The 24,476-nt window shown below is 47.7% G+C and overlaps 1 protein-coding gene, 1 non-coding gene and 1 pseudogene across 3 annotated transcripts; 1 reads left to right on the top strand and 2 right to left on the bottom strand.

The window, feature by feature from the left end:
• Nucleotides 1–201: 201 nt before the first annotated feature.
• LOC120360215 (U6 spliceosomal RNA) lies at nucleotides 202–308 on the bottom strand. Its single transcript, XR_005576793.2, has one exon. It is a non-coding gene; the product is annotated as a U6 spliceosomal RNA (small nuclear RNA).
• Nucleotides 309–9,272: 8,964 nt separating this feature from the next.
• MCL1 (MCL1 apoptosis regulator, BCL2 family member) lies at nucleotides 9,273–14,977 on the bottom strand. 2 transcript variants are annotated; one of them, XM_003941963.4, is made up of 3 exons: nucleotides 14,127–14,963; nucleotides 13,554–13,801; nucleotides 9,273–12,146 (listed from the first exon to the last, which is right to left on the bottom strand). In XM_003941963.4, the coding sequence occupies exons 1-3, from the start codon at nucleotides 14,812–14,814 to the stop codon at nucleotides 12,030–12,032; spliced, it is 1,053 nt and encodes a 350-aa protein (XP_003942012.1). In that variant the 5' UTR covers nucleotides 14,815–14,963; the 3' UTR covers nucleotides 9,273–12,029. The 2 variants fall into 2 exon arrangements, with proteins under 2 accessions (XP_003942012.1, XP_003942013.2); XM_003941964.4 differs by lacking the exon at nucleotides 13,554–13,801 and having other exon boundaries at nucleotides 14,127–14,977.
• A 6,388-nt stretch (nucleotides 14,978–21,365) lies between these two features.
• LOC101039356 (eukaryotic translation initiation factor 3 subunit F pseudogene) lies at nucleotides 21,366–23,526 on the top strand (annotated as a pseudogene).
• The last annotated feature ends 950 nt before the right edge of the window (nucleotides 23,527–24,476 follow it).

Genomic DNA, 24,476 nt, shown 5'->3' with positions numbered 1-24,476 from the left:
TGCCTCAGCCTCCTGAGTAGCTGGGATTACAGGCACGCGCCACCACGCCCAGCTAATTTTTGTATTTTTAGTAGAGACAGGGTTTCACCATGTTGACCAGGATGGTCTCGATCTCTTGACCTCGTGATCCACCCACCTCGGCATCCCAAAGTGCTGGGATTATAGGCATGAGCCACCGTGCCCGGCATTTTTTTTTTTTCTTTAAATATGGAACGCTTCACAAATTTGCGTGTCACCCTTGCACAGGGGCCATGCTAATCTTCTCTGTATCGTTCCAATTTTAGTATATGTGCTGCCGAAGCGAGCACATGAGCTGTTACTCAGTTTCATTCACACAGGGCATCTTATTAAAATAATTTTGGCCTCAGTGATCCAAACCTTGGATAGTTTTTTTTGAGACAGAGTCTTGCTTGGTCACCTAGGCTGGAGTGCAGTGGTGCAATTTTGGCTCACTGCAACCTCCTGGTTCAAGTGATTCTCCTGCCTCAGCCTCCAGAGTAGCTGGGACAACAGGCATACACCACAGTGCGTGATTAATTTTTGTATTTTTAATAGCGAAGGGGTTTCACCATGTTGGCCAAGCTGGTCTTGAACTCCTGGCCTAAAGTGATGTGCCCGCCTTGGCTTCCTGAAGTGCAGGGATTATAGGCATGAGCCACTGTGCTCAGTCCAAACCTTGGATAGTTTTACGTAATTTTGCTGTCTCTCTTCAAATGTCTTTCATGACTTTTCAGCTAAAATTGTGTTTAAACTTTTTCAGACTTTCAAGTAATTAAAAGTGCTTTCAAATTCACTCAGTATTTCAGTCCAGGAAATGATAGTATTCCTGATCTTTGTTTAAGGTACACTGTCATGCAAACATAGGCTTATGTAGAACGGTAGGCCCCAAGCATTTACTAATTTTTTCTTTTTTTGAGACATAGTCTCACTGGTCCAAACTGGAATGCCGCAGTATGATCTCGGATTACTGCAACCTCTGCCTCCCAGGTTCAACCAATTCTCATGCCCCAGCCTCCAGAGTAGCTGGGACCACAGGTACACACCACCGCACCCATTTTTAGTAGAGACAGGGTTTTGCCATGTTGGTCAGGCTGGTCTCAAACTGCTGGCCTCAAGTGATCCCTCTACCTCAGCCTCCCAAAGTGCTAGGATTATGGGTGTGAGCCACCACACCCAGCCAAGCATTTACTAATAGAATCACAGATTTCTTTTCTAGGACATAGATTTTTCAAAGTTACATGTTATGTTAATGTTATGTACTTAAAAGCAATACAGGCCAGGCAGGGTGGCTCATACTTGTAATCCTAGCACTTTGAGAAGCCAAGGTAGGTGGGTCATGGAAGCCAGGAGTTTGAGACCAGCCTGGCCAACAAGGCAAAACCAGTCTCTCCTAAAAATAAAATTAGCTGGGTGTGGTGGTGCACACTTGCAATCCCAGCTACTCAGGAGACTGAAAAATGAAAATCACTTGAACCTGGGAAGCAGAGGCTGCACTGAGCTGAGATTGTGGCACTGTACTCCAGCCTGGGCAACACAGTGAGACTCCGTGTCAAAAATAAGTAAATAAATGAATGCGGCCGGGCGCGGTGGCTCAAGTCTGTAATCCCAGCACTTTGGGAGGCCGAGGCGGGTGGATCACGAGGTCGAGAGATCGAGACCATCCTGGTCAACATGGTGAAACCCCGTCTCTACTAAAAATACAAAAAATTAGCTGGGCATGGTGGCGCGTGCCTGTAATCCCAGCTACTCAGGAGGCTGAGGCAGGAGAATTGCCTGAACCCAGGAGGCGGAGGTTGCGGTGAGCCGAGATCGCGCCATTGCACTCCAGCCTGGGTAACAAGAGCAAAACTCCGTCTCAAAAAAAAAAAAATAATAATAATAATAAAATAAATGAATGCAATACAACTGCATTTTCTTTTTCTTTTCTTTCTTTCTTTTTTTTTTAATTATATTTAAAATACAAAGTTGGTGTCTGGTTCTGACACAAACCAGACACCGAAGCACTCGCAGTCAGGTGAGCTCCTTTTTCTTTTTTTTCCTGTTTTTTCCCTCACTGTCGCCAGGCTGGACTATAGTGGCGTGATCACTGCAGTCTCCACCTCCCAGGTTCAAGCTTCTCCTGCCTCAGCCTCCTGAGTAGCTGGGACTACAGGCACACACCACCACGCCCAGCTAATTTTTTTTTTTGTATTTTTAGTAGAGATGGGGTTTCACCATGTTGCCCAGGATGGTCTCCATCTCCTGACCTCGAGATCCGCCCACCTCAGCCTCCCAAAGTGCTGGGATTACAGGTGTGAGCCACCGTGCCCCGCCAAATTTTTCTTCCATACAGTAGCACTGATATATATGTATCCTTCATGGTTCGTGGCAGGAAAGGGAAGATACAGCGACTTCCATCCTGTTTCATACCTGACCCCCCAAATACCCAGCACTGAGGTGGGGCAAGGGGCAGGGAAGCAGGTAGCCCAGCACCCCTTGCCGCCAGCACCAGCCTCCTCTGCAGAGCTGTTGTTCCTTAAAGCTGAAAACCAGCCACCTCATTTCAACACCTCCCCCGCTCCACACACACACACACACAACCTCATTTTGACACGAAGTTGTTTCCCTCTTTCTGTTTCTCTTCATTGCCTCATGAGGGATTTCTGAGAAATGAAAAAAAAGTCACCTCCCGCAGCCACAGCCTGCAGTTTTGTTTTTTGGTTTTGTTTTTACCCATGAAGAAGGGGGTGGAGGAAAGAAAATATATTGCTTAAGCATCCAGTATTAATCCAAAGCTCTAGGTAGTGAAGAGAAATGCTCCTTCCATAGCCCTTCGCCTGAGGTGCGCTCCCCTTTCTTCCTATCTGGGCTCTCATGCAAAAGGAAATAAACAAGATATCCTCCTCTCAGGAAAGTTCAGTAACAAAGCAGTGAAACGGAACAGCCGCTCCCTTGCAGCAGGCCAGCTGTCTCCCCTCCCCCTACTTCCACCCAGGGCAGGAGACCTGTGGGAATTGCTCCAGACAACCTCAAGGACAGAGGTGCGGAGGAGATTCAGGAATAAAATGCATGTGAATGTGGTACTTCCCAGGGAGAATTCACCGCCTTCTCCCCCTCAAACCTGAATACCTGAAGAATCATAACCAGCCCAGTGAGGTAGATTATGAAATGTAGAGCAAAAATTTCAAAACCAGCTCTTCCTACTAGACAAGAAAATTAACACTTTTTTTTTTTTTTTTTTTTTTTTGAGACAGAGTTTCGCTCTTGTTACCCAGGCTGAAGTGCAATGGCGCGATCTCGGCTCACCGCAGCCTCCGCCTCCTGGGTTCAGGCAATTCTCCTGCCTCAGCCTCCTGAGTAGCTGGGATTACAGGCACGTGCCACCACGCCCAGCTACTTTTTGTATTTTTAGTAGAGACGGGGTTTCACTATGTTGACCAGGACGGTCTCGATCTCTTGACCTCGTGATCCACCCGCCTCAGCCTCCCAAAGTGCTGGGATTACAGGCTTGAGCCACCGCGCCCGGCGAAAATTAAACACTTTTTAAGGGCACAGAACCGAAAGCATTTTTACTCAAATCTAATCCAGGATGAAAGCTAACAGTTAAACATTCTTTTCCTTCTCTGCTTCCTTGGCTCTGGATCCCAGCACACCTTGTCCCAGGCTAAGCTGAGCAAACACACACAAGTGACCGCACGAGGGCGGGAAGATCACCAAGTGGGGGTGGAGAAATTCTGAATGGAATGCAGCCCCAGCTAGTTAGGGGGCCCCGGGCTGAGACCTCTGGCACTGGCAGTAGATTTATACAGGCAAAGAAACCAAAACAATGAGCTCACGGGCAAGAATGTGGCCTGTGGGGAAGTCTGGGCAGCTAGAGCAAACTGGTTTTGAATCAGGATGGGAATAGCAATAATTGAATCTCCCACGGGAACAGGATCAGGGAGCGTGGAAGCCACCATTCAATGTCTTGGGGTTCCAGTTGAATAACTTTTGGGAGCTCTTATTAAAATTCTGCAGACAGCATAGAGCTCTTAGGGCTATTCGCAGAAACTTGGTTCCTTTCCCTGCCTATGTAAAACCTAGAGGGTGAAGGACCAGGTGGCCAGTGAGGCTCCAGTGAGCTATTTTAGGTGATGTTCTTAATATATCACTAAGGGCGCCGGGCGCGGTGGCTCAAGCCTGTAATCCCAGCACTTTGGGAGGCCAAGGCAGGTGGATCACGAGGTCGAGAGATTGAGACCATCCTGGTCAACATGGTGAAACCCTGTCTCTACTAAAAATACAAAAAATTAGCTGGGCATGGTGGTGCGTGCCTGTAATCCCAGCTACTCAGGAGGCTGAGGCAGGAGAATTGCCTGAACCCAGGAGGTGGAGGTTGCGGTGAGCCGAGATCGCGCCATTGTACTCCAGCCTGGGTAACAAGGGCGAAACTCCGTCTCAAAAAAAAAAAAAAAAAAAAAAAAAATATATATATATATATATATATATATATATATATCATTAAGGGCAACTTTATTCAAACCAGGCCTGCCAATGCCAGCTCCTTCAGTCCAGAGCCAAAGACGGCTATAATCCTGAGACTGTGTGTTTAGGGTCACCACTTTAACGTAATAGAGGAAGCAACTGAGTGAGTCTTTTCTACTTCCAAATAAACACAATCCATTCAGTGTGTGTCATTTATGCCCAATTCAGACTTATTTAAACCAAAGAGCCTTTCTTTCCTACCAGTGTTTTCCAGTTTTTATCTTAAGAGGCAGGGTCTTGCTATGTTGCCCATGCTGGAGTGGCAGTGGCTATTCAGAGGGGTGCAATTCTACTACTGGAATTGTACGAGATTTGACCAGTTCTGTTTCCAACTTAGGGTCACCCCTCCTTAGGCAACCTGGTGGTCCCCCACTCCTAGAAGTCACCATATTGATGCAGAACTTAGCATAAACAACACCAAATCAACTTAGCCCTGAAGTCCAGGGCTCAAGTGATTCTTCTGCTTTAGCCTCCAGAATACCTGGGACTACAGGTACGTGCAACTGTGCCTGGCCAACAATTTTTTTTTTTTTTTTTTGAGATGGAGTCTTGGTTTGTTGCCCGGGCTGGAGTGCAGTGGCTTGATCTCAGCTCACTGCAACCTCTGACTCCCGTGTTCAAGCTGTTCTCCTGCCTCAGCCTCTCGAGTAGCTGGGATTACAGGCATGCATCACCACGCCCAGCTAATTTTTGTATTTGTAGTAGAGACAGGGTTTCACCCTGTTATCCAGGATAGTCTTGATCTCTTGACCTCATGATCCACCAGCCCTGGCCTCCTAAAGTGCTGGGATTACAGGTCTGAGCAACCGCGCACGGCCACTAATTTTTTTTTAATGTTTAGTAGAGACAGGGTTTCACTATGTTGCCCGAGTGGTCTCAAATTCTTGGGTTTAAGCAATCTGCCTTGGTTGGCCTCCCAAAATGCTGGAATTATAGCATGAGCCACTGTGCCTGGCTAGATCGTAAACTTTACCGTCTAGCAACATCTGCCTTCTCATTTATTGGATTTGTTATACATAAATTCTTTAGCACGCATCTCCTAAAAACAAGGACATTGTCTTACATAACCACAGTATAATACTCAAGAAATTTACCATTGATACAGTACTAACATATAACCTTTAGTTAGTTGTCTGTTTCTTTTGAACTATTCCCCAATCTTTCTTGAGTTTCTTTTTTTTTTTTTTGAGACGGAGTTTCGCTCTTGTTACCCAGGCTGGAGTGCAATGGCGTGACCTCGGCTCACCGCAACCTCCACCTCCTGGGTTCAGGTAATTCTCCTGCCTCAGCCTCCTGAGTAGCTGGGATTACAGGCACGCGCCACCACGCCCAGCTAATTTTTTGTATTTTTAGTAGAGACGGGGTTTCACCATGTTGACCAGGATGGTCTCGATCTCTTGACCTTGTGATCCACCCACCTCGGCCTCCCAAAGTGCTGGGATTACAGGCGTCAGCCATGGCGCCCGGCTTTCTTGAGTTTCTTAAGGGGAAGAATTATGTCTTTATAATTCCAGCATCTAACAGCTCATCATACATAAGCAGTCTACCGTCATGTAATAGAAAACTGAAAAGGCTCTCAACATCCGGCTGCCTAGGCAACAGAGCAAGACCCTATCTTTACAAACAAAACAAAACACTGGGTGTGGTGGGGTACCTGTAGTCCCAGCTACTCTGGAGGTTGAGGAGGGAGGATTCCTTAAGCACAGGAGTTCAAGGCTGCAGCAAGCTGAGATAGTACCATTGCACTCCAGCCTGAGCGATAGAGCAAGACCCCATCTCTAAAAAAAAAATCCCAGCTTATTGCAAATGTTAAAGATTTCTCATTTCCCAGTGGTCAAGAACTATTATTCTATGCAGGTCAATTAAGGAACTGCAAATTAGCAACCAAGTCTAGTATAGGAACAAAAGCCTGCCACATATATGCCCAGGCTAAAGTGCATTGGCACGATCTCGGCTCACCACAACCTCCGCCTCCTGGGTTAAAGTGATTCTCCTGCCTGAGCCTCCCGAGTAGCTGGGATTACAGGCACGTGCCACCATGCCCAGCTGATTTTTATATTTTTAGTAGAGATGGGGTTTCACTATGTTGGCCAGGCTGGTCTCAAACTCCTGACCTCATGATCCACCACCTAGGGCTCACAATGTGTTGCGATTGCAGATGTGAGCCACCACACCCAGTTAATTTTTTTTGTTGTTGTATTTTTAGTAGAGAGTAGAGAGACTAGAGACGGGGTTTCACCATGTTGGCCAGGGTGGTCTCCATCTCTTGACCTGGTGATCTGCTTGCCTTGGCCTCCCAAAGTGCTGTGATTACAGGTGTGAGCCACTGCACCTGGCCTGTTTTTCGTTTTTTTGAGATGGAACCTCACTCTGTTGCCCAGGCTGAAGTGCAGTGGCGTGGTCTTGGCTCACTGCAACCTCTGCCTCCCAAGTTCAAGGGATTTTCCTGCGTCAGCCTCCCGAATAAGCTGAGACTACAGGTGCTCGCCACCACACCTGGATAACTTTTTTCGTATATATAGTAGAGATGGGGTTTTACCATGTTGGCCAGGCTGGTCTGGAACTCCTGACCTTAAGCAATCAGGCTGCCTCGGCCTTCCAAAGTGCTGGGATTGCAGTCGAAAGCCACTGTGCCAGGCCTGAGAGGTGTTTCATAATCCGCCTGGAGAAAAATCTACAACCCCCAACTTTCTACATACTTCACGTAGCTAGGATAACACTGTAACAAATTGAAACTAAGAGGGAGAGAATTAAGTTTTTAAATTTGAAATGGAGAAGCCTTTGAAGAGTGGCAGCGTTCTAGAAACAAAGTTCCGTAATGATGGAAAAAGTGAAGCAAAAAACTACAATAGACACTCAACTGATCACCTGAACTCCAGGAATTAACAGCCAGTGCTTTGGGCATCTGGCTGGAGCCATGCTACTCAGCAGCTGTACCAGTTATTTCACTTTAATTTTGCAAAAAACCTCCAGCTGTCACAACTGTTTTAAAGAAAAATTTTGTGAAAGAAAACAGTATGAAGCAAGACCTGGCTCTAGACACAGAACAGGAACCGAGAAAGTTTGGTTGTGTCGAATAAAGGGAAGTGTTGATTATTCTGACTCGAGTGATTAAGGTTACCCAGTTACTATTAAATCCAAGCTTCTCAGGTGCTGAGCAGCAGAAATGGCTTCCTATCACAGCACATCAAAGGGAGCAATGGCACTGACTTAACTCAGGACAAGATTTGCGCTTGGGTCTCCTGCGGGTGCTACCCTCCTACCACCCCTTTGCTTGGGAGTGCACTTACACAACCGTCAACAGGCTGGACTGCAGTGGGGCAATCTTGGCCTACTGGAACCCGTGCCTCCTGGGTTCCAGCGATTCTCCCCCGTCACAGCCTCCCAAGTAGCTGGGATTACAGGCGTGCGCCACCACCCCCAGTTAAGTTTTGTAGAGAGGAGGTTTCACCATGTTGACCAGGATGGTCTCGGATCTCTTGACCTAATGATCTGCCCACCTAGGCCTCCCAGAGTGGTGGGATTCCAGGCTTGAGCCACCACAATATAGCCTTTTTAAAATAGAAATGCAACTGAAGGCACAGAATCCTGTTTGTCTGATGTCTGGTGCTCAGGACTTAAAACCAAATATGCAAACCTCACATTTGTACATTTCCGCGGTGATTCAGCTCCCTTTCAAGGTAGCTGAAAATAAAGGCAGGATAGGGTTTTTGAAATTGACTTGCTTCTTTTCACTTTCTTTTTGGAAAAATGGAAGGGAAAAAGTACTGAAAAAGTGCCAGGAAACTCTCTAGATGTTATTCTAGCTGCTGCATCTCAAAAGGTTAAGAGATAATGGAGATGATACAGTAACTGCTTACAGTACCCTCTTAGCTCAAAATCAAGGCTGGGCGCAGTGGCTTAAGCCTGTAGTCCTAGCACTTTGGGAGGCTGAGGCAGGTGATCACCTGAAGTCAGGAGTCCTGGCCAACACTGGTGAAACCCAGTCTCGACTAAAAATACACAACAACCAGGCAGGGTGGCGGGCACCTGTAATCCCACCTACCTGGGAGGCTGAGGCTGCAGTGAGATTGCACCACTGCACTCTAGCCTGAGTAACAGAGTGAGTCTCTTGACTCAAAAATGGAAAAAAAAAAAAAAAAAAAAAAAAAAAAGGCCGGGCGCGGTGGCTCAAGCCTGTTATTAATCCCAGCACTTTGGGAGGTGGGTGGATCACAAGGTCAAGAGATCGAGACGAGACCGTCCTGGTCAACAAGGTGAAACCCCGTCTCTACTAAAAATACAAAAAGTTAGCTGGGCATGGTGGAGCGTGCCTGTAATCCCAGCTACTCAGGAGGCTGAGGCAGGAGAATTGCCTGAACCCAGGAGGCAGAGGTTGCGGTGAGCCAAGATCGCGCCATTGCACTCCAGCCTGGGTAGCAAGAGCGAAACTCCGTCTCCAACAAAAAAAAAAAAAAAAAAAAAGGAAAAAAAAAAAATCCTACCAACATTTAGTGATTCAAAAATCAAGACAAAGATTTTGATTTTTTTTCTATTAAAAGGTTTAGGAACGCCTCCAAGTACAGCAGTAACATATTTAATTAAAAACCCAACACCTCTAATTTGAATAGAAGAAAGGAACTGTCCTTTGCTTTAAGGCAAATCAGCCTTGTGGGACTTTTGCTTTGAATTCACCTACAAGTATTTGCTCAGCTGACTTCTCTAAAAGGCTTGCCTAAGAGGCGGGGAAGAAAAGAGGCGTTGATGAGAAAAGACCCGTATCACACACCTTGTATTTGAATAAGATTTATTTTCTCAGGAAAAACAGGAAGTTAGGGAAACACACTACATTTTACAACCAACAGTAACTTGTAGTTGGTCCTAACCGTTCCTGGCACAGCCGTCAGAAGTACTAGCGGTTTCACCAGAACCAAGGTGTTGACCCCCAGCAGAATGTACACAAACACTAAAGGACTACATGTTTTTCCCTGAGAGAAGCGTTAAGACAGACAGAAGTCAAACAGAAGTCGCTGAGAGCGTCATCCTTCTAAGCAGCCCGTCCCTTTCCCTTTTGGAGGATTTGCCTGAACTTTGTAGCCAGTCAGCACTTAGACCACCTGGCCCCTTCTCTCCCTATAAACTCACCACTCCCCTCCTTTCTCAAACCACTTGGGGTGCCCTAAACCCTCACTGCCCCAAGCCCACACTGTCAACTAAGATCCTTGTCTGTATTTCCAGTCACACCTAATGAACTGGGAAGCGAGGCCCCTAAAAACCAATTCACATCTATGCACTTGTTTCCACTGTTATTTGGGAGACAGGCTTTTTTAGTTACCGTAACCAGATCTTAAGATTAATTAAAATCTACATAAAGTGCTTTTAGGTCCTTAGAGATACATGATATAAATAAGTGGCTTATGATCAAGAACGATAAATACATAGGTAAAAATAGCTCTAGCAAAGATGACCTTATGGCTCTGACATGGGCAGGCAGGGCAATTCTTCCCCATTACATTCTTAGTCATCTTATTCATGCCTATTTTTAAATGGAGTCCACAGACTAAAGGTCATGTTCTGAGGCTGAAGCTTTCAAATGCCCCTAGTTCCAACAGAGACACTCTTCAGTTTATCAGTAGCTTTTAAACTCCAAGGTTACACAGCTCACCTCCTTCTGTAAATTTAAGTGAGCACACTCAAATACAAGGGAACTTTAGAGAAAGCCTAGTAAGATGCTTCCTCCTCTCAAAATTCCTGAGGGGAATTTTGACACAATTCCCCCAAAGACAGGATAACCAGTCCAAGGAAAAGGGACTTCCTCCCACCTCTCAATGACTGTAGTGTCAGAGCACCCATGGTATTGCCACTTTCCAACAGGATAAAAGTTCATGAAAGATGAAAGGTCTGTGGACTCTTGTTGGGAATGGGGGGGGGGGGTCACTCAGGTTCCCAGTAGGGGTTTCACAGTGACAAAATCTAAAAGAGCTAGGAAGAGTTCAGGGATGGCAGGGGAAAGATGTATAAATATCTGTAGGGGGAGTGGAACAAGCAGGTATTTTAAGGAAGGACAGGAAATAAAAGGTAAGTCTCAAAGAACATCAAGTCTGAAATCCAAAGATGCCAAAGCAAAAATCTGAAACAAAGTTTGGAAATCATTAATAGAAACAAAACAATAAGTATTTGTTTTATTGAAATACTAGGCTTAGACCTGTGTGTATAACAAGCAAGCCTAATAATAGCACCATGGTTAGACTAGCCTGCATTTCCAAGCCATCATTTTACAATTTATTAAGCATACAAGCAATCAAATGTCTCTCCATCCACCTGATGTGATCTTGTTATATGCACACAGCTAACGAGTTAGTTCCATTTGGAACAGCTGAAAATCTTCTAGTGGAAGCTTTAAAGATGAGCTCAATTCTGTTTAAATTTCACCAATTAAATTAGGTCAAATAGAAGGAACTCAAAGGAGTATTGCCCAATCAGAGCCCATTATTTGTAAGTGATCAGTAACCTTAAAACTCCACTTAGACCTAATTATTGAAAACCTGCATATAACTAAGCGAAAAGATTAATTTCCATTTATCAACCTCTCAATCCCAGGTTTTCAAAGAAAAACCTATCTAAGGAATACTTACCAAAATCAGATAGGAAAATTAAAATCTGCATAGTTTATCAATCAGATTGGTTCCACTACAACCAGTTTGCATACAGTTACACATCAATTCATTCTGTATACACTCTCAACTGACCAGAACAAAGTTTAGCATAGAAAAGCTTTAAGAAACAGATTCCTAATTACAGAAGTTGCAAAGTTCAAAGGGCATGAAAAAAACTAATGTAAATTTACTTTGTTTCAAATAGACTTTTGTAAAAATATATACAATTTTTACAAATACATTTACAAGGTGTCTTAAAATCTGAGGATATCCATATTCATAACTACTGAGCCTTCCATCAAGTATTCTTGGCCATAAACTAGGCTAACAAACTAAGAATCACGGAAACCAAGCCAATGTATAACAAGTATAAAAGTCCTGAAACACTTGGACTTTCGATTTCAAGAAGTATACTGGGAAAGCTAATTATAGAGAGAAAAAGCTTCCCTTGTACAGTACTGAGGCTTACAGTCATAGTTCTAGTACTTACAGCTTTTACACAGCTCACTGGCATTGTTAGTGCTTCTCTTAACACTATAGAATATTAAGGAATTCGGCGGGTATATTTAATCAATTCTGTGACTTGCCTGGCTACTGCCACTCTCCTGTTCTCAACAAGGCAATTCTTTCCACCCTACCATCTTCACTATATCCTTAACAAAGTTTGCTTGTTGCTGAAACGGAACTTTCTTTCAGACAGTGACTCTTCAATCAAGGGGAGATCTTTTCCCATGTATTTATTCTTGTTAGCCATCATCTTCTGCCGCTTGGCTAGGTTGCTAGAGGGCAACTCTTGGAAGTTTCAGCTTAGAGTCCAGCTGATGTCACAGATGTTACCTGGTTTTGGTGGTGGTGGTGGTTGGTTAAAAGTCAACTACTGCACTTACAAGGCTATCTTATTAGATATGCCAAACCAGCTCCCACTCCAGCAACACCTGCAAAAGCCAGCAGCACATTTCTGATGCCACCTTCTAGATCCTCTACATGGAAGAACTCCACAAACCCATCCTAGAAAACAAAAAAGAAAAGCACATTTTCAAGTATGGGTTTCTGCTCTCTTAACACTACTATCCAGAGAAAAGGTGAATTGAAGTATCTAAGGCTTCCCCGTACAATAATCCTAAATCAATTATTATTCACCCCTGAGGGGGGAAAAAAAAAAGACATTTCTAAGTTCTTCAGTTTTTTAAGTGGGCACCCATAATGGTTTTTTTTTTTTTTTTTTTGAGACGGAGTTTTGCTCTTGTTACCCAGGCTGGAGTGCAATGGCGCGATCTCGGCTCACCACAACCTCTGCCTCCTGGGTTCAAGCAATTCTCCTGTCTCAGCCTCCTGAGTAGCTGGGATTACAGGCACGCGCCACCATGCCCAGCTAATTTTTGTATTTTTAGTAGAGACGGGGTTTCACCATGTTGACCAGGATGGTCTCGATCTCTCGACCTCGTGATCCACCCGCCTCGGCCTCCCAAAGTGCTGGGATTACAGGCTTGAGCCACCGCGCCCGGCTTCCATAATGGTTAAACTTGATTTTACAGTACTATCTTGGTCATATTAGGATTTTTTTTTTTTTTTTTTTTTTTTTTTTTTTTTTTTTTTTTTGAGACGGAGTTTCGCTCTTGTTACCCAGGCTGGAGTGCAATGGCACGATCTCGGCTCACCACAACCTCCGCCTCCTGGGTTCAAGCAATTCTCCTGCCTCAGCCTCCTGAGTAGCTGGGATTACAGGCACGCGCCACCATGCCCAGCTAATTTTTTGTATTTTTAGTAGAGACGGGGTTTCACCATGTTGACCAGGATGGTCTCGATCTCTTGACCTCGTGATCCACCCGCCTCGGCCTCCCAAAGTGCTGGGATTACAGGCTTGAGCCACCGCGCCCGGCCGGTCATATTAGGATTTATCTAAACAAAGGGACTCCAGAGTTCCGAAGAAGTGAAAGACCAAAAACCTTACTCGCAAATCTCCACCACCTAGTATCTCAGTAACACCTCAACTGCGCAGACTAGTTTTTCTCAACGTACATCCTACATCAGATCTGGGTTTCTGATTACAAAGCAGGCTCCACCCCATATCTTCTCAATTAAAATAGAGAGCGCCTTAGGAATGTATTTCAGCTATCCTCCCCTGGTGACTTATTTCTCCACGGTTTGAATCGGCTGAATTCAACCGAATTGGAACAAAAATAGTCTAGAGAAAAACCAAGACTTTTGATACAATTCAAGATCGCCAAACCACTACCTCTAAGGATCTATTACTTAAATAAACATCAAATAACCAGTGGTCCTTTAGTTAGGGCCTGCAAACAGCCGTGCGTCATAGAAACCTTCAGACATCCCCACCTCTCTTAAAAAAAAAAAAAAAAATCCTTCATTCTACTTCCACTCCAAGGCCCCTTTCAACCCTTAAGGCAAACTTACCCAGCCTCTTTGTTTAACTAGCCAGTCCCGTTTTGTCCTTACGAGAACGTCTGTGATACTTTCTGCTAATGGTTCAATGCAGCTTTCTTGGTTTATGGTCTTCAAGTGTTTGGCCACAAAGGCACCAAAAGAAATGAGAGTCACAATCCTACCCCAGTTTGTTACGCCGTCGCTGAAAACATGGACCATCACTCGAGACAAAGATTTGACATCGTCTTCGTTTTTGATGTCCAGTTTCCGAAGCATGCCTGGGGAAGAAAAGCATGCACGTCCTCCTGGCCTCCTTTGTCTAAACCCCGCGCACGGTCCGGCCGCCCACCCACGGCGGGGAAAGTCACTACAGGGAGTTAGAGAACTCAGGTCGACCCCACTTGAAATTGACATCCCACCCTTTCCGGTCTTTGAACGAGAGCTGCCATTTCCAAAAGAATCTAGATGGGCGGAAACAATGACTCATGGCCAGAATATTCCGGTTTCGGGAATAGGATCAGACACGTTTCAACACCGACTCGTTTGTCCAGGGCGCACTGGGGAAGAAGGGAGTGAGGCCGTGGCGACCACGAGCCCCCTTACCTTGGAAGGCCGTCTCGTGGTTGCGCTGCACGCCGTCCCCGACCCGCCGCAGGGTCTCCAGCGCCTTCCTGCTGGCGGCCCCGGACCTGCCCATTGGCTTTGTGTCCTTGGCGCCGGTCGCCTGCTCCCGGAGGTACCGAGAGATAATCTCCAGCGACTGCCGGTACAACTCGTCCTCCTCCTCCTCTGCGGGCGGCGGCGTCGAGGGGAGTGACCCGTCCGTACTGGAGCCATGACCAGGCTCCCCGACCAGCTCCAGCAGGGGCAGGACAGCCGGCCGCTTCCCGAGAGGCTCCGGCTCGTACCCGTCCAGCTCGTCTTCGGGCGACATGATGGCGTCGGCGGCCGGGGCTTCCATCTCCTCCAGCGGCGCCGCGCGGCGGGTGGGCGCGAAGAACAGCAGCCTCGAGGGGGTCGCGGTGACGTCGGGGACCTCGGCGCCAATGGGCGGCGGCCGCACGACCCTCCGGGCGTCAGGCGTCAGGGCGGCCGGAGGGCTAGCGCCGGCGCTTCCGCCAATCACCGCGCCGGCCTCCCCTCCCCCTACCTCTCGCTGGGCCGAGGCCTCCTTCTCCGCGGCCAGAAGCCGCCCTCCCGGGGGGGTGGCGCCGCCGCTGCCGGCCCCCAAGCCGGCCCCCCCACAGTAGAGGTTGAGTCCGATTACCGCGTTTCTTTGGAGGCCGAACATCGCCAGTCGCCGCCGCCGCCGCCGCCGCCGCCGCCGCCTGGCTGAGAAACTGGGGAAGACCCCGACTCCTTACTGGAAGGAAGCGGAAGTGCGAAGTGGCCAGGAGCTCCTTGATCACGGTTTTAGGACCAGTCTTACGCGGTGGCGTCAGTGACTTCCCATAAAAGGGGAAAGGGGTGGCGGCTTCCGGAGCGTTGCGCACGGCACTTACCGGCGGCCGGGGCGGGGCGGGGCCGGGGCGGGGCCGGGCCGGGCCGGAGCTGGGCCTTCCGGTCTTCCGCGGCTCTGGCGGCCGGTTACGTAACGGCGGCTCCGAGCGCCTCGGCTGCGGGGCTCGAGCTCTCTCGTGCGCGCCTCGGGCCTTCTCGGAGCTCTGCCTCCGTGAGACCTGATTCGCGAGCCCCGATTGTTGTTTTTCGCCGGAGGTTGTTTTTTTTTTTTTTTTAAACCAAACAAAATTTCGACCGTTGACTAACGCAGGGGCTGAAGGAAGGAGACGGGGAAGTTCCGTGATGGATGGGAACGACTCGCTTAAATGATAGGGATGCTTAAGAGGGCACGGGCTGGGGACTCGGAGCTATTTTGCATACCCCCAGCTCTCTCCTCGCAGTCTCACTTGGAAATGAGGATGCTCCATGGACTGCCCTGAAGAACCATTTACAGAAGTGAACTGAGCAAAAACTGCCGCAGCTCAACTATTCCTGCGTCTCTGCTTGCCTCACCCATCTCTGTTCCATAGTCTTTGGCGCTATTTACATAGGCCTTACTCCACTAGCGAGTTGCCTGAGAGTCTTGACACCATTTTTGTTTGTTTTGAGATAGTCGCTCTGTCGCCCAGGCTGGAGTGCAATGGCACGATCTCAGCTTTCTACAACCTCCACCTCCCACGTTCAGACGATGCTGGTACCCCAGCCTCCCAAGTAGCTGGGATCACAGGCATGCACCACCACACCTAGCTAGTTTTTGTATTTTTAGTAGAGATGGTGTTTCACCGTGTTAGCCAGGCTGGTCTCAAACTCGTGGCCTCAAGTGACCCGCATGTCTCAGCCTCCCAAAGTGCTGGGATCACAGGTGTGAGCCACCTTGCCAAGCTATTTTTGTACTTTTAGTAGAGACGTGGTTTCACCATGTTGGCCACGCTGGTCTCGAACTCCTGGCCTCCAGTGATCCACCCGCCTCGGCTTCTTAAAGTGCTGGGATTACAGACAGCCACCCCACCCAGCCGACACCATTTATTTTTGTATTGATAATAAGGCACATTTGACTCTAGGACTTTGTAAACCCCTTGAGAACAAGGATCCAGTTATATACCACGTAAATTAACGTTAATTAAAACAGCATTTTTGTTAAAAGATCTGTAAAAAATAATAGCTAAAATTTGAAAGCAAGGTGCTGAGGGACATGGGAAAGGTGAGCTAGGCCATTTATTTATTTATTTATTTATTTAGAGATGAAGTCTTTCTCTGTCACCCAGGCTGGAGTACACTGGTGCCATCAGGGCTTATTGCTGCCTCAATTCTCCTGGCCTCCTGGGCTGAAAGCCATCCTCCCACCTCAGCCTCCTGAGTAGCCGGGAAGACAGGTGCATGCCACCATGCTCAGCTGATTTTTTTAAATTTTTTATAGAGATGGAGTATTGTTATTTTGCCAGGCTGGTCTTGAACTCCTGGGCTCAGGTGATCCTCCTACCTTGGCCTCCCAAAGTTTTGGGATTACAGGCTGGGCGTGGTGTCTCAGGCCTGTAATCCCAGCACTTTGGGACACCAAGGTAGGTGGGTCGCTTGAGCCTAGGAGTTCGAGACCAGCAAAACCTTGTCTTTAAAACACAAAAAGACACGAGAAAACCTTGTCTTTAAAACACAAAAATTAGATGGGCGAGGTGGCGTGTGCCTGTAATCCCAGCTACTCTGGAGGCTGAGGCAGGAGAATTGCTTGAATCTGAGAGACGGAGGTTGCAGTGAGCTGAGATGGTGCCATTGCACTCCAGCCTGGGTGACAGAGCGACTCGGTCTCAAAAAATGAATAAATAAACGAAAATATGTTGGACTTATAGGGTGTGAATCACCCACTTGGCGAAAAGTTCCTAATCCCCAAAATATCACAGTGTAGTAAGGCAATATGGCATCCATACCACCCAGTTATGTTTTGGGCAGGAGCTGGAACCATAGGGGTTTATAGTATGAACAGTGAGGACAGAGGCCTTCTGTGGTTGTAGTGAATAAGAAATGGTTTCTCTAAGGAACTTCTAATCTTGCACAGCAACTATCCATAATGTGAGAGGGAATGTATGCTCTGTGCAACTCATTAACAACTTCATTTTGGAGTTCAGAGGTGGGGAAGTTTACTTTGGGACGAGAGCTAGAGGAAAGTGTTATGGAAGAGGTAGCTTTGCTGTCGTGCTTTATAAAGTAAAATTTTATCAGGTGGTAAAGGGGAAAGATTGAGGAAATAGGAAGAGCAATGGTTTTTCCTTGTACAGAGGCTAAAAAAGGAAATGCAAGTTTCACTCTAAATAAAATAAGTTCGGTCAGGCACGGTGGCTCATGCCTGTAATCCCAGCACTTTGGGAGGTTGAGGCAGGTGGATCACCTGAGGTCAGGAGTTCGAGACCAGCCTGACCAACATGGAAAAATCCCATCTCTACCAAAAATACAAAAATTATCTGAGTGTGATAGTGCCTGCCTGTAATCCCAGCTACTTGGGAGGCGGAGGCAGGAGGGTCGCTTGAACCTGGGAGGCAGAGGTTGTAGTGAGCTGAGATTGCACTATTGTACTCTATCCTGGGCAACAACAGCAAAACTCCGTCTCAAAAAAAAATAATAAAATAAGCTACATTTTATTCATTATTATTTTTTGAGGTGGGCATCACCCTGTTGCTCAGGCTGGGATGCAGTGGCGCAATCTCAGCTCACTGCAGCCTCTACCTACTGGGCTCAAGTGATCCTCCGACCTCAGCCTCCCAAGTAGCTGGGACTACAGGCCAGCAGCACCTTGCCTGGCTAATTTTTGTGTTTTTGTAGAGATGGAGTTTTTAAATTTTATTTTATTATTATTATTTTTTTAAAGGCGGGGTTTCACCATCATGGCCAGGCTGGTCTTGAACTCCTGACCTCAGGTGATCCACCCACCTTGGCCTCCCAAAGTGCTAGGATTACAGGCATGCGCCACAGCGCCCGGCCGAGATGGAGTTTTACCATGTTGTCCAGGCCAGTCTTAAACTCCTGGCCTCAAGCCATCTGCCCTCCTTGGCCTCTCAAAGTGCTGGGATTATAGGCATGAGCCACTGCACCTGGCCCTTTTATTTGTTAGGAAACGAAACGTTGCTTTGTTGTCCAGGATGGTCTCCAACTCCTGGCCTCAAGGGATCCTCCCACCTGAGCCTCTTGAATAGCTTGGATTACAAACATGAGCTACCACACCCAGCTTCAAATACATTTTTTTAAATTTTATTTTTGAGGCGGAGTCTTGCTTTGTTGCCCAGGCTGGAGTGCAGTGGCACAATCTTGGCTCACCACAACCTCCACCTCCCGGGTTCAAGTGATTCTCCTGCCTCAGCCTCCCAAGTAGCTGGGACTAAAGGTGTACACCATCATGGCTGGCTAATTTTTTTTTTTTTTTTTTTTGAGACAGAGTTTTGCTCTTGTTACCCAGGCTGGAGTGCAATGGCGCGATCTTGGCTCGCCGCAACCTCCGCCTCCTGGGTTCAGGCAATTCTCCTGCCTCAGCCTCCTGAGTAGCTGGAATTACAGGCACGCGCCACCATGCCCAGCTAATTTTTTTGTATTTTTAGTGGAGATGGGGTTTCACCATGTTGACCAGGATCGTCTCGATCTCTTGACCTCGTGATCCACCCACCTCGGCCTCCCAAAGTGCTGGGATTACAGGCTAATTTTTGTATTTTTAGTAGAGACAGGGTTTTCACAATGTTGGCCAGGCTGGTCTCAAACTCCTGACCCGTGATCCGCCCACCTCAGCCTCCCAAAGTGCTGAGATTACAGGCGTGAGCCACTACACCTGGCCTTTTTTTCTTTCTTGGCTCACTATACCCTCTGCCTCCCAGGTTCAAGTGATTCTCCTGCCTCAGCCTCCTGAGTAGCTGGGATTACAGGTATGCACCACCATGTCCAGCTAATTTTTGTATTTTTAGTAGAGATAGGGTTTCACCATGTTGGTCAGGGTGGTCTTGAACTCCTAACCTCAGGTGATCCACCTGCCCCAGCCCCACAAAGTGCTGGGATTATAGGCTTAAGCCACTGAGCCTGAATGATTTTATTTTATTTTTAGAGACAGGATTTTGCTCTGTTGCCCAGGCTGGAGTACAGTGGTGCAGTCATAATGCACCTCAGCCTTCCCAGGTAGGACTGCAGGCGTGTACCATCACACCAGCTAATGTTGTTTTAGATCGAGTCTCACTCTTGCCCAGGCTGGAGTGCAGTAGCACAATCTTGGTTCACTGCAACCTCCACCTCCTGGGTCCAAGCAATTCTCTTGTCTCAGCCTCCTGAGTAGCTGAGGTTACAGGCATATGCCACCACACCTGGCTAATTTTATGTTCTTAGTAGAGATGAAGTTTCTCCATGTTGGTCAGGCTGGTCTCCAACTCCCGACCTCAGGTGATTCACCTGCCTCGGCCTCCCAAAGTGCTGGGATTACAGGTGTGAGTCACCACGCCTGGCCACCCAGCTAATTTTTTAAAAAATTTATTTTTGATAGAGATGGCATCTCACTGTTGCCCAGGCTAGTATCAAACTACTGGAGTTAAGCCATCTTCCCGCCTCGGCCCCCGGAAGTGCTGGGATTACAGGTGTGAGCCATTGTGTCCAGCCTGATGTTCCCTTGTATAGCAAAAATATTTAACCTCCTCACTTCGTTTTCTGTTCTGAACCCACTGCTATGAATCTTTGATTCTCACTACTCCACTGAAACTTGTCAGGGTTATCTATGACTGCTACATGGCCATGTCTCAGTGGCCAATTTGCAGGCCTCTCTATATTTGACTTCTCGGCAGTGTTTGACTTGATTGATCCTTCTTGTGTGGAAACACTTTCTTCATGTGCTTTTTAGGGTACCATACACTCCTGATTTTCCTTCTTCCATACTGGCTTCTCTTCAGTTTTATTATTCTCCTGGTTGTCCACTTGATGAGAGCACTTAACTTACTTCTCTTGGCCGGGCGCGGTGGCTCACGCCTGTAATCCCAGCACTTTGGGAGGCTGAGGTGGGCGGATCGTGAGGTCAGGAGATCAAAAGCATCCTGGCTAACAGTGAAACCCCATCTCTACTAAAAATACAAAAAAAAAATTAGAAAAAAAAAAATAAAGAAAGAAGGTGACATGTAGCTTGATGATAGTATGAGAAGTTGAAAAGATCCATTGAGAGACACTGTGGAGCAGGGTCTATAGGGCTTGATGACTACGTGTAACATATCACCAGATAGGCATCGTATTATACAAGATCAGCAGGCTGACCACCTTCTAGACTCCTATGGACTGCCCTAGAGAGTCACTGCTCTCACCCTATGCAGCAAGGAGACAGGTGTCAGTACGATCTCTTGGCAGGGCCTGTCCTCAGGGAATTTTAATTCACTTAGGTCTCCTGGTACTTAGTTTTAGTCAGTCATAGGAACCTCTAGATTTGTCCACACTCCATAAGAATGGCTCTTATTCTCAGGATAAATATCCTGGCCACAGTCCTGAACCTCACAAAAAACCTGTTGTTGACTATGACTCTGCCATTCTTTCACCCAGGCACTATTGAACCTTTCAGGCTGGGCATGGTGGCTCATGCGTGTAATTCTAGCAGTTGGGGAGGCTGAGGCAGGAGGGTCACTTGAGCTCAGGAGTTCAAGGCCAGCCTGGGCAACCTAGCAAGAGCCTGTCTCCATTTTGAAAGTTAATATAGGCTGGGTGCGGTGGCTCATGCCTGTAATCCCAGCACTTTGGGAGTCGGAGATGGGTGGATCACGAGGTCAGGAGTTCAAGACCAGCCTGGCCAAGATGGTCAAACCCCATCTCTGTTTAAAAAAAAAAAAAAAAAAAAATTAAAAAAAAAAAGTTAATATAGGCCGGGCCCAGTGGCTCATGCCTGTAATCCCACCACTTTGGGAGGCCAAGGCAGGTGGATCACCTGAGGTCAGGAGTTCAAGATCAGCCTGACCAACCTGGTGAAACCCTGTCTTGACTAAAAAATACAAAAATTAGACAGGCGTGGTGGCACACAACTGTAATCGCAGTTACTCGGGAGGCTGAGGCAGTAAAAATTGCTTGAGCCCAGGAGGTGGAGGTTGCAGTGAACCGAGATTGTGCCACTGCACTTCAGCCTGGGTGACAGAGCGAGAGGGACTCCATCTCAAAAATAATTAATATGTAGCTTCTCTCTTGACAAGATGGCCACCCTAGTGGTACCAGCAAGTGCTCCTCGAACTATGCCGGCCCCAGCCCGGACAGCAGCCTCAGCCTTGGTTCCAAGCCCAGTCCCACCCCAGCGCCAACGCTAGCACTGGCTGCAGCTCCGCTCCAGCCTCATCCTCAGACCCTATAACAACAGCGACTATGACTGCAGCTCCAGGCCAGACCTCGGCCTTAGCGCAGGCTCCAGCGCCCACTATGTTTGGTCCTGGTATACCAGGGTCCTTTCCCAGCAGCTGCATGGTCAGGCTGTGCGCAGTCATTTTGGCCTCCATTGTGGACAGCTAAGAGGGATGGAACGAGGGAGCTATGTGAGTTTTCGAGACCCTGTCTGGATCTGTCGACAAACAGTCGGTGGAGGTCACCAAGTGGTGTTTAGTGCCGCACAGTGACTAAGAAGATGAAGTGGCTGTTTACACAGAATTTGCTAAGAACATGTATGAGCTGCAGCCGGGCACGGTGGCTCACACCTGTAATCCCAACACTTTGGGAAGCTGAGGCGGGCAGAGACCCGGCCTCAGCCTCCCAAAGGTCAGGGGTTTGAGACCAGCCTGACCAACATGGTGAAACCCATTCTCTACTTTAAAAAAAAAAGAAAAAATTAGCCGGATGTGGTGGTGCACACCTGTGATCCCAGCTACTTGGGAGGCTGAGGCAGGATAATTGCTTGAACCTGGGAGGTGGAGGTTGCAATGAGCCAAGAGTGCACCATTGCACTCCAGCAGGGGCAACAAAGCAAGATGCCATCTAAAAAAAAAAAAAAAAAAAAAAAAAAAAAAAAAAAAAAAAAAATTGAAAATTAGAACATGGCTGGGTGCGGTGGCTCAAGCCTGTAATCCCAGCACTTTGGGAGGCCGAGGCAGGTGGATCACGAGGTCAAGAGATCGAGACCATCCTGGTCAACATGGTGAAACCCCGTCTGTACTAAAAATACAAAAAATTAGCTGGGCATGGTGGCATGTGCCTATAATCCCAGCTACTCAGGAGGCTGAGGCAGGAGAATTGCCTGAACCCAGGAGGCGGAGGTTGCAGTGAGCCAAGATCACGCCATTGCACTCCAGCCTGGGTAACAAGAGCGAAACTCCGTCTCAAAAAAAAAGAAAAGAAAATTAGGGCCAGGCGCGGTGGCTCAAGCCTGTAATCCCAGCACTTTGGGAGGCCGAGGCGGGTGGATCACGAGGTCAAGAGATCGAGACCATCCCGGTCAACAGGGTGAAACCCCGTCTCTACTAAAAATACAAAAAATTAGCCGGGCATGGTGGCACGTGCCTGTAATCCCAGCTGCTCGGGAGACTGAGGCAGGAGAATTGCCTGAACCCAGGAGGTGGAGGTTGCAGTGAGCCAAGATCGCGCCATTGCACTCCAGCCTGGGCAACAAGAGCGAAACTCCGTCTCAAAAAAAAAAAAAAGAAAGAAAAGAAAAAAAAGAAAATTAGAACATGTATGACTGCATAAAAAAATTAGCCCATCCTCGGCTGGTAGGCCACTCCGGCTGGTAGACTACAGGCCATGACATCACAGAGCACTCTGTGCAGATTCATGAGTGCTACAGCCTGAAGGCCCCGAACCCCATTCACCTTGCTGTGCTCACAAATCTCCAGAACGTCTGCATGAGCATCAAGGCCTGTGTCAGCACTTTAATGGATGTCCTTCCGAGGACCACGGGAGTGACAGGAGTGACGTCCACACCTCTGACAGTGAAATATACATACTATGACACTGAACGCACTGGAGTTGACCTGATCACAAAGACCTGTTTTAGACTCAACCACAGACTGTCAAGTGACTTGCAGCAAGTCGGAAGGGAATCAGCCTGCATCCAGGATGCCCCAACCACAGTGTTGCAATATGCAGAGGATGTACTGTCTGGAAAGGTGTCAGCTGACAATACTGTGGGTCGCTTCTTGACGTGCCTGGCTAGGCAAGAACCCAAAATAGTTCCTAGTGACTTGGAGACCATGCTTAACAGCAGTATCAATGACCTGCTGATGGTGACTGGGCCAATCTCACACATTCACAGATTGTCCTGGGTAAGAAACCTGTGAATGGGTCCCAAGCAGTAATCCTAGCACTTGGGGAGGCTGAGGCAGTACACCTGCCAGTCTAGGTCTCTGAAGGAGAAATGGTTTTTTGTGGTCGAGTCACACTGAGACAGTCAACTACCTGTGACTCTAATAAACATAGCCTACTTTTTGTAAAAAGTAAAAAATGAAAAAAGGCTGGGCGCGGTGGCTCACGCCTGTAATCCCAGCACTTTGGGAGGCCGAGGTTGGTGGATCACGAGGTCAGGAGATCGAGACCATCCTGGTCAACATGGTGAAACCCCATCTCTTTTATTTATTTATTTATTTTTTTGAGACGGAGTTTTCGCTCTCGTTACCCAGGCTGGAGTGCGATGGCGCGATCTCGGCTCACCGCAACCTCCGCCTCCTGGGTTCAGGCGATTCTCCTGCCTCAGCCTCCCGAGTAGCTGGGATTACAGGCACGCGCCACCATGCCCAGCTAATTTTTTGTATTTTTAGTACAGACGGGGTTTCACCATGTTGACCAGGATGGTCTCGATCTCTTGACCTCGTTATCCACCTGCCTCAGGATGGTGCAATCTTGGCTCACTGCAACCTCCGCCTCCTGAATTTAAGGGATTCTTGTGCCTTGGCCTCCCAAGTAGCTGGGATTAAAGGCACGTGCCACCACGCCTGGCTAATTTTTTTTTTTTTTTTTTTTGAGACGGAGTTTTGCTCTTACTACCCAGGCTGGAGTGCAATGGCGCGATCTCGGCTTACCGCAACCTCCGCCTCATGGGTTCAGGCAATTCTCCTGCCTCAGCCTCCTGAGTAGCTGGGATTACAGGCACGTGCCACCATGCCCAGCTAATTTTTTGTATTTTTAGTAGAGACGGGGTTTCACCATGTTGACCAGGATGGTCTCGATCTCTTGACCTCGTTATCCACCTGCCTCGGCCTCCCAAAGTGCTGGGATTACAGGCGTGAGCCACCACACCCGGCATTTTTTTTTTTTTTTTAATGTTTTTGTAGAGACAGGGTCTTACTATGCTGCCCAGACTGGTCTCCTGGGCTCAAGGGATCCTCCCATCTTAGCCTCCCAATGTGCTGGGATTACACACATGAGCCACGGTGCCTGGCCAGATTTCTCCTTTGACCTCTAAACTGTGAGGGCACCCATCTGTATGTATCTTCCTGCCTGGCTGAAGAAGAGGATCTCCTTACTATAACTCGGGCCTTTACCCTCTGGGTA

The sequence above is a fragment of the Saimiri boliviensis genome, chromosome 19 (assembly GCF_048565385.1).
Source record: "Saimiri boliviensis isolate mSaiBol1 chromosome 19, mSaiBol1.pri, whole genome shotgun sequence".
NCBI lineage: Eukaryota > Metazoa > Chordata > Mammalia > Primates > Cebidae > Saimiri > Saimiri boliviensis.
This window is presented reverse-complemented; position numbering and strand designations above follow the sequence as displayed.

Coding starts and splice junctions, on each gene's coding strand:
- MCL1 (XM_003941963.4), bottom strand. CDS start 14,814: ATGTTCGGCCTCCAAAGAAACGCGGTAATCGGACTCAACCTCTACTGT. Junction 13,802..14,126: donor CCACGAGACGGCCTTCCAAG/GTAAGGGGGCTC, acceptor TTTCTTCCCCAG/GCATGCTTCGGAAACTGGAC. Junction 12,147..13,553: donor TAGTTAAACAAAGAGGCTGG/GTAAGTTTGCCT, acceptor TTTGTTTTCTAG/GATGGGTTTGTGGAGTTCTT.